The sequence below is a fragment of the Nicotiana attenuata genome, chromosome 4 (genome assembly GCF_001879085.1).
Source record: "Nicotiana attenuata strain UT chromosome 4, NIATTr2, whole genome shotgun sequence".
In the NCBI taxonomy this organism is placed as follows: Eukaryota; Viridiplantae; Streptophyta; class Magnoliopsida; order Solanales; family Solanaceae; genus Nicotiana; species Nicotiana attenuata.
Window position 1 is genome coordinate 846918 of NC_031992.1, and position 10242 is coordinate 857159.

The window sequence follows — 10242 nt, forward strand, 5'->3', positions numbered from 1 at the left end:
TTTGGTTTTTATGATTCGGATAGCTTCGTGAGGTGATATGGGACTTAGAAACGTGTTCGGAATGTAATTTGGAGGTCCGTGGTAGATTTAGGCTTGAATTGGCGCAATTGGAATTTTGGCGCTTTCCGGTTGGTAGTGGAAATTTTGATATCGAGGTCGAAATAGAATTCCGGAAGTTGTAGTAGGTCCGTTGTGTCACTTGTGACGTGTGTGCAAAATTTCAGGTCATTCGGATGAGGTTTCATAGACTTTTTGATCAAAAGCGGAATTTGGAAGTTTTGGAGTCCTTAGGCTTGAATCCGAGGGCGATTTGGTGTTCCAGCGCTGTTTTGAGTGTTCCGAGGGTTGGTACAAGTTTGAATAGTGGTATGTGACTTGTTCATACTTTTGGTTGAGGTCCCGGGGGCCTCAGGATGATTTCGAAAGGTTGTCGGAAAAAAAATTGGAGTTGAGTTTGAGCAGTCTCAGCTACTGAGTTCCTGTCATAACCGCACCTGCGGATTGGGGACCGTAGGTGTGGGACCGCAGAAGCGTAAAAGGGGTTGCAGATGCGGCCAAGGCTGTGAAGGACTGGAGCCGCAGATGCGGAGAGTTGGGCGCACCTGCGATGGTGCAGGTGCGGGCGTTTGCCCGCAGGTGCGATTTTGGGCGGATAAGTGATTTCCGCAGGTGCGCACCTGGGACCGCAGGTGCGGGTCCGCAGGTGCGAGAAATATGACCGCATGTGCTGTATCGCTGGGGCAGAGCATATAAATAAAGGCCTTCGCGAATTTTTGGGTTATTTCATCACTTTCTCATACGAGTTGGAGCTTGTGGGAGCAAATTGAAGAGGGATTTCAAGGGGATTTCGTGGAGGTAAGATTTTTGGAACCAAAACTTCTTTCTATGGTGATATTTTAGGCATGAAATTTGTGGAATTTAGTGGTTAAAATTGGGGATTTAGGGCTTGGAAATTGAGAGTTTGATTTAGGGATTTAAAGGGTCGTTTGTGGCCGGATTTTGGTGTATTTGGTATGTATGAACTCGTGAGAGTGTAAGGATTCTAGTTTTGGTAATTTTATCAGAATCCGGGACGTGGACCAGGGGGTCGGGTTTGGTCAATTTCGGGATTTTCGAGTTAAATTGATAGTTTTCGTATGGGTTTCACTCCTTTAGCGTATATTGATGGTTATAAACTGATTTTGGTTAGAATCGGGGCATTTGGAGGCTGAATCGAGAGGCAAGGGCGTCGCAGGCTAGAGTTTGGCTTGGTTTGAGGTAAGTAACGCTTCCAAACTTGGTTCTGAGGGTTTGAAACCATGAACTATGCGTTCTATGATTACTATTGAGGTGACGCAAATGCCAAGTGACGGGCTTGTGAGCGTACACCGTGAGAATTGCGGCCTGGATCATTCCATGGCACCGCTTAGTGACTCTTTCTTGCTGATATCTGTGTTGTAATTATGTGATTGAGTTAATGAGCTGCAAATCATGCTAATTATCATGTTAAGGCTTCACGCCAATACTGTTGAGACCCGAGAGGTCGTTTCTTGCTGTCATATCATTTGCTTCATTGATATTCTGTACTCAGTCCTGTTCATGCGTATTATATCATGCCTCAGTTTCGATTATTGTTATTTGATACATCATTCCCCAGACCCCGCCTGGTGGGAACATACTGGGTTTGTTGTTGTTGTGACACATCATATCATTGTTCGGGCTAGTATCATGACATCTTGAGCCCGTGTGTGTGAGACTAGAGAGTGATGACTAAGTGAGGCCGGGAGCCTGATATTGAGTGATAGTATGGGATCGGGCTGCACGCCGCAGCGAGATATTGAACATGCCTTCGTTGGCTTTGTTATAACGCTTGGGCTAAAGAGAGAAGCCCCTCCGGAGTCTTTACACCCCCAGTGAGTGCAGTTGATGATATTTAGGGATGGATCTTCCCTTGACATGGATCTTGTCCGAAGTATTTATATTTGGAGATAGATCTCCTCCATAGGCTGGAATGGCCTTCCTCGGTACTGGATGACTGTTGTCAGTGATGTGTATATATTCCGGGATGGATCTTCCCTGGGCCTTGTGAACCATATACAGTGCCGAGTGGTTGTGAGTTTGTTATTGATATTATCTAGAGATGGATCTTCTCCGTAGGCTGGAATGGCCTTCCTCAGTACTGAGTGATTGCTATCAGAGATGTATATATTCCGGGATGTATCTTCCCTGGGCCGTATGAGCCATATACAGTATTGAGTGGACGAACATTTGAGGTTGTGGGCACATGAGGTACTCGGCATGGTGTATTCCGTAAAGCATGTGCATTGACATGTAGATGTAGCAGAGTTACACTACTTTACCTTGTTCGTACCTGCTCTGTTTTATTGTTCGAGCTGTTTATTTAACTGAAAGTATGCCTACGTTTCTGTACATTATTTCTGTTATCCTTGAGGAGGTTGAGTTCGTCACTTCCTATCAGTCCAAAGGTTGGACTTGTTACTTACTGAGTTGGTGTACTCACGTTATCCCCTGCACCTCGTGTGCAGATTCAGGCACATTGGATCCAGTGGTGGATGTTTGATCGAGGCTTCTGACTTAAAAGATTATTGAGGTACCTGCACGACATTCACAGTCCTTGTCTCTCCACCTTACTTACTAGTTGTATTTTAGTTGTTCCCTTAGACATTATATGAGACTATGTATTTTTCCTTAGACGCTCATGCACTCAGTGACACCCTGGTTTTGGGCTGGATTGTATTCATTCTTGGAATTTCTTATGTTTCAAATAGTTCTTTAACTGTTAAAAGCTTCCGTAAATGTTTTCAAACTTATTATTATCGGGTTGATTGTTGAGTTGAGGCTGGCCTAGTTTCACGATAGGCGCCATCACGACGAGTCGAGTTTTGGGTCGTGATACACAGTGTATTGTGATGCCTCTAGAGTTGATCTTGGTTGTGTTCTTATGCAAAATGGAAAAGTTATTGCGTATGCTTCCAGGCAGTTAAAGAATCATGAAAAGAACTATCCCACACATGACTTGGACCTTGCAGCAGTGGTGTTTGCATTAAAGATATGGCGAACTACCTTTATGGCGAGCATTCTGAAGTGTTTACAGATCACAAAAGCCTCCAGTACATTTTCAAGCAAAAAGAATTAAATTTGAGGCAGAGAAGGTGGCTCGAGCTACTGAAAGATTATGACATCAATATCCTTTATCACACCGGCAAAGCTAATGAGGTAGCAGATGCACTTAGTAGGAAGTCAATGGGTGTCTTGGCCCATCTTGCAGTACAAAGGCGATCTTTGGGTCGAGAAATTCAAAAACTAGCAAATGATGGAATTAGAATGGATGAGACCGAAGAAGGAGGTATAGCTGCTTATTCCTTAGCGCAATCCTCTTTAGTTGCGCATGTTATGGCTAAGCAAGACGAAGATCCATACTTAGTGAAGTTAAAAGAAGGAGTCAGAGACAAAGAAATCACTGCTTTCACTCTAGGAAGTGACAGAGTTTTGAAGTTGAATGATCAGTTATGTGTGCCTGATGTAGATGGTCTTAGGAAGGCCATAATGGAAGAAGCTCACAGTTCGAGGTACTCTATCCACCCAGGTGCTACCAAAATGTATCTAGATTTGAAAGAGTTGTATTGGTGGAAAGGCATGAAGAAACAAGTAGCAGATCATGTGGCTAAATGTTTGAATTGCCAGCAAGTCAAGGCCGAGCATCAGAGGCCTGGTGGCCTAGCTCAATGATACCACAGTGGAAGTGGGAGATGATTAATATGGATTTCGTAGTAGGTCTACCTCGCACGTATTGTAAGCATGATTCAATTTGGGTTATTGTAGACCGACTGACAAAGTCCGCGCATTTTCTACCAGTAAAGACGACAGATTCCGCAGAGCAGTATGCGAAGTTGTACATCAAAGAAATAGTCCGATTGCATGGTACTCCAGTTTCAATCATATCTGATAGAGGCCCTCAATTCACGGCGCATTTTTGGCAAGCATTTCAGAAAATATTAGGTACCAAGGTCAATTTGGGCATCGTTTTCCATCCACAGACCGATGGTCAGGCATAAAGGACTATTCAGACTCTCGAAGATATGCTGCGTGCGTGTGTTATAGATTTTGGAGGTAATTGGGATGATTACTTGCCACTTATAGAATTTGCCTACAATAACAGCTATCAGGCCAACATTGGTATGACTCCTTATGTAAGCGCTGTATGGGCGAAGATGTAGGTCTCCAGTGGGTTGGTTTGAACCAGTAGAGGTGCCATTGATTGGTCCAGAGTTTGTTTGTGAAGCCTTAGAGAAAGTCCAGCTAATCAGAGAAAGACTGAAAGCGGCTCAGAGTCGTCAAAAGTCCTTCCCAATCACTAATTCTTGAACAGTTTCTTAAATAAAAAGGTCCAAAGAAAGAAGCGACCTAATTCTTAAATAAACAGTTTCTTGTGCGAATAACCCAGTATGTTCCCACCAGTCGTCCCTTTTTCTTCCCTTTGCTTTACATTTAAGGATACCAGCATGAGCATGTACATGATGTTCCAAAAAGAAAAGATTTAGACTTGAAAAGTCACAAAAAGAAGTTTTAGAAAGAAAGTGGAACTCCCAAAGTATAAAGTAAAGTATTTTTTTATAAGAAAGAAAAAGAAAAGAATTTCTTTTAGAATATTCATAAACTGCTATTATGCAATTATTTTAGAATTGTTCTTATAAGCTTTATGTCTTACATGCATTTAGAATCTTTGCTCGTAACGTATATGTTATTAAAGTTTCGTCCCCTGTCGTTGAGACTCACTGAGTACAATGGATGGTACTGACGTTCTCTTTTGGGAACCTACGTTGGTCTGCGGTACAACATAGGAACCGGTTTTGCAGGCGAGCAGGCTACTGGTTAGGACTTCCCTTACTTCCAGTACTATTGGTGAGCTCCACTTTTATTCGTGGAGTATTCCTTAGAGTCATCTTTATTTAGCTATTTGTTTGTTTACTTAGAGAACTGGCCAGGAAATCTCATGTCCTGAGCAGTGCGTCAGTTTCTCAGTAGAGGCTTTATAGACACAGTCGGTGGGTTAAGATTCGGATGTTTTTGATAATAACTTAGCAGTATTTCATTGGTTAGTATGAATAAAGTTTTGGAGTTGGGTTATTTTAGATATTTAAATTAATTAAAAGTATTTGGGTATAGTAATGCCTTGGGGCATATAAAATTTGAAGTTATAATAGATTTGACAAGCGCAGATGGTTCGCTCGGTCATGTTTAGTGATCGAGTGTCGGTCCCGGATTGTTCAGAAAATAGGTCGTGACAGAAATAGTCACATTTGATAGAATAACTCAAAAGTTAAAATTTATTGAAATTAGTTGTCACCTATGTATTATTTAGAAATCACTCATGTATTGTCTATGATCGTCTAAGTGATCTCCAATTGATCGCTTATTAATTATTATCAGGATCGTTTTTTAATAAAGTGAGAGATCATGGTGATATCATAGATTGACTATGTGTTACCTAGAAATCGTATATATATTATTTATGATCGCCTAAGTGATATCTGGTTGATCGCTTATTAGTTATTACCATGATCAATTTTTTAGAAACATATCTTAGGGGATTCAACTTTATTTTATGAAAATCAAAAGAATTTATAAGCAATGGCATTAGTTTGAGTAAAGAATAACTCATTAAGAAGTACTGCTTTGGATATAGAAAACAAAAAAAGGTACATCCCATTTATTCAGTCTCAACAAAATGGATATAGAAAGAATTCATAACACTGATATTACTGTCTTAAATTAGTGGTAATTTCCCACTAAGCTTTACAGACTAAATATGTAGATAACAAAATTATTGGCTTCTAAAATCATCCATTTCAAAAGAGGAAACATAACAAAAATGATTATTCATAGACTTTGCACTCCTCATCTGCAGGATTTGTCTTGCAAAACTCATCCAATGGATCTCCACTTCCTGGTGTTGCAACTCCTGGCCATTTGTTTGCTACTAGATGAGCCAAATCCACCACACGTTGGCTGCAATTTACAAAAACATGATCACCATTATATTCATAACAACAAAAAAGGGCAGCCTGGTGCACTAAGCTCCCGCAATGTGCGGGGTCCGGGAAAGGGCCGGACCACAAGGGTCTATTGTACGCAGTCTTACCCTACATTTCTGCAAGAGGCCGTTTCCACGGCTTGAACTCGTGACCTTCTGGTCACATGGCAACAACTTTACTAGTTACGCCAAGATATTTGAATTTATTTCACGTATAGTCGTTGAACTTTACCTGTATCCCCACTCGTTATCGTACCAAGCCACGACCTTGACCATATCATCTCCCATAACCATGGTCAAGGATGAGTCGATGGTGGATGAGACATCAGAGCATCTGAAGTCAACTGAAACAAGAGGTTCATCGCACACTGCTAATATGCCTTTCAATGGACCATCAGCAGCCTTTCTGAAAGCTGCATTGACATCCTCAGCTGTAATTCCTTTCTTCGCGACATTGACAACAAGGTCAACAACTGAAACATTAGGTGTTGGCACACGGAGAGCAATGCCATTGAGCTTTCCCTTAAGCTGAGGTAGCACTAAAGACACAGCCTTGGCTGCACCGGTGCTGGTTGGGACAATGTTCAATGCTGCTGCTCTCGCTCTCCTCAAGTCACGGTGTGAAGCATCAAGAAGCCTCTGCATAACAACATAATCAACCCTATTAGTGCGGAGATACAATTTACTACCATCCAGTAGAAATCATTCTCATTTTCTATTGACACAAAATGTATTTAATTGGTTTTCATTGTAATATTGTGCATGATTACCTGATCTCCGGTGTAAGAGTGAGTTGTTGTCATTGTACCCTTCACAATACCTGAAAAGTGAATGGAAATAGTCAACACAACAATTCTTAATGATTTAAACAATAGTCGATGTAGAGCTATTGTAATTGAATTTACTGCTTACCAAGTTCTTCATCCATGACCTTTACAAATGGAGCCAAGCAGTTAGTGGTGCAAGAGGCATTGCTGCAATTGCAACAACAATAAACTTTTATATTTGGAACAATATGAACTATGCAAAGCCTATATACTTATGGATTACCAACTTTTCAAACGATGCATACATAATTCACGGAAGCACTGACCTTATGATATCAGCAACCTCGTGAGAGTAGTCTTGCTCGTTCACCCCAACGACATAGGTAGGAATGTCAGCACCTTTTGCTGGAGCAGTGATGATAACTTTCTTGGCACCAGCTTGGATGTGCTTCCCAGCACCTGGACCATCAACAAACACACCGGTTCCCTGTGATTCAACCAATATAATCAGCACTTATGTAAATGCTCTCAATGATCAGGGTATATGTCAACAAAAGGCTGCAACTTCATTCCTTATTGTTTCAATCTTATCAAGCAAATCAGCTGATCGCGGCTTTAAGGATGGAGGTAAAAAATTTAAGTCGCAAGAGAATATGAAGGACTCAACTCCTATATTAGGTATTATTGTGATATATTGTGCTCTAAATGTCCTGAAAGATTCTAAAGTTAGTAATTAGTACCAGTATTTGAAGCTAAAACAGAATAAGATTACTCTTTCAATGACCACGGATATCAGTTATCACGCAACTAACATAAAAGATTTGTCTTTGTTCCTGAAAATATGAGCTTTAAGGATTACTATAGGCAACTGTTGGGGGACAGAATATGATGAGTTTCATGGACGCAAATACGCGATCTAGTAATGTTGATGAGAACTGTGTTTGAAGTGTATGACCAACTCATCTAAAAACTTAAACGGTTAAAGAGAGCACACTTTTATTTACTTAATTATGTTTCTGAAAAACTGAGGACATGAAGTTTACCTCAATAACAATGTCGATGCCAAGTTCAGCCCAAGGAAGCTTGAGGGGGTCTCTGCTAGAAACAACCTTAATGTGCTTTCCATCAACACTAATTGTTTCATTATCCACTATTTTCACATCAGCTTTGAATGTTCCCAGCATTGAATCATATTTTAGCAAGTGAGATGCCTGTATTCATATTGCAGCAAAACTAGCAACTGTTAGTAAATAAGTCTAATTGCATTGATCATTGCGAGAATGGAAACATAGAATTTGGACTCACGTTCTTGACACCACCACTGTCGTTGACAACCACGACATCTAGTGGCGAGTCTTTGCGCCCATGCCAGCATCGGAGGAAATTCCTACCAATTCGTCCAAAACCATTGATAGCAACCTTCAATTTAGCAACAGTTTCTCCCTTAACAGGGGTTGATCCTGTGGTCTAGTTTATCATAACCATAAAAATAGATCAGTTCCAGTAGTATATCAAGAATTATGCATACCATCCTACAAAGATTTTCACTTTCATACACTAACAACATTAAACTATAAAGATCACTTAAAAGATAACTACAACTAATCGTCCACAACTAGGATTAGTAACCTGGAAAATAAAGCGCGTAACCTGCTAAAACAGGTTAATTAAACACACTGATAATGTAAAAATCCTACTACATATAAGCTATAGCTTGTCTTGTAATAGTATTTCTTAAAAGAAAAACTGAAAATAGGGAGAAAAATTTACCGTTGGAGTGAGTTGAGCAGAGACAACATCAAAGAAAGAAGACTCTTTGTTGGAAAATGTCACACATCCACTTGATCGAAGACCAGCAAATTCGGCTACTTCAAATTTCTACACATAACAAAGCATGACAACTTAGAAAAACCATAACTTTTTAAGACATTACTATATATAGCAAACATACTTTGGTAAGGATAAAAAAAGAAACCTTGGATAAGCATTGAGTAGGGAAAGAGTGAGAGTTCTTGGAAGGAAGCCTTGTGGTTGTAGGAATTCTTGAAGAAGCCAAAGCTGCGTGGGAAGCCATGGCTGCAACTAAATAATCTTATGGAACTATTTCCTGTGCTAATATATAGTTTGAAACATGTTATGTTGCCAACATATTATTAATATTTTTTCTATAATTGGAACAATTAAAATAAAGTCATGGTTGGTATTGAAGGCAAAGGAATGAGTGGTGAAAATGGTGTATGAAGATTGATACAAGATAAGATCATGTCCCCATGTATCTTCCATTTTCACAATCTCAACCACAGATTGTTGGCATATTTCTCTTTATTCCATGCATGCCCTTGATATTCTTTATACTGAATTGACCGTAATCTGTTTTCGTTTGTGGTAAAGGATTTACGTTATATACGTTGATAGTGTAAAATTGTTTTTAACTGACAATAAAGTTAATGAAAAAAAAGCTTGTGGAAAAAGCTCCCCAGCATTTACAGTGGGGAAAATGCATGCAAAAAGACAAGTAAAAGGAAACACGTGAAATGGAACTAAAGGAGAAGGGTAAAATTTTAAAGCTATTAATTTTCTCGAGTCAAACATGTGAAAAGATTGTGTTGATGGAAAATAGACTTGCTTTTATTTATTTATTTATTTTTGATTTGGAACAACGTGTGGTTGTAGTTCAATGTAAAACACCTGGTCCTGATTTCATAATAACTTATCAAAAACTTGAGCAAAGAATCTCAATTTTGCTGAATCTTTACTCGAATTTGTACCCTTAATCCTGGTTTGTCGTGCTTCGACTGTATCGCACTCCAATAGTTAAGATTCACATGCCATACCCAGTGGCGGTAGCAGAATTCTCGCTAAGGAGGTTCAAAAGAGAAAAAAGTTAAAAAGTTAAAAGAGACTAAAAAAAATATTTGAAATACTTTAGCGACCAAAGTTGGTCGCTATTTGACCGCAAATTTAGTCAAACTGTTGACTGGACTGGTCAGACTTGCTTTATACTATGCACTAAGTATAAGTGTATTAGGTAATACCGTATCGAATACAGCTTATATATATATATATAATATATGTACTTACGCTATACTATGCACTAAGTATAAGTGTATTAGGTAATACTGTATCGAATACAGCTTATATATATATATATAATATATGTACTTACGCTATATACTATGCACTAAGTATAAGTGTATTAGGTGATACTGTATCGAATACAGCTTACACACACACACACACATATATATATATATATATATTATGTACTTACGCTATATACTATGCACTAAGTATAAGTGTATTAGGTAATACTGTTTTATATATATATACATATTACGCTATTGACTGTTTGACCAAGTAGCGACCACAGTTGGTCGCCATTTTTGACCGTTTGACCAAAAGGCGACCAACTTTGGTCGCTTTTGAGTATATAATATATAT

At 39.3% G+C, this 10242-nt stretch overlaps 1 protein-coding gene across 1 annotated transcript; it reads right to left on the minus strand.

Moving 5' to 3' along the window:
• Positions 5684–8929, minus strand: LOC109224788 (glyceraldehyde-3-phosphate dehydrogenase B, chloroplastic). Its single transcript, XM_019389311.1, has 9 exons — positions 8777–8929; positions 8572–8679; positions 8107–8268; positions 7845–8012; positions 7128–7288; positions 6947–7008; positions 6805–6854; positions 6267–6673; positions 5684–6009 (listed from the first exon to the last, which is right to left on the minus strand). The coding sequence occupies exons 1-9, from the start codon at positions 8873–8875 to the stop codon at positions 5877–5879; spliced, it is 1350 nt and encodes a 449-aa protein (XP_019244856.1). The 5' UTR covers positions 8876–8929; the 3' UTR covers positions 5684–5876.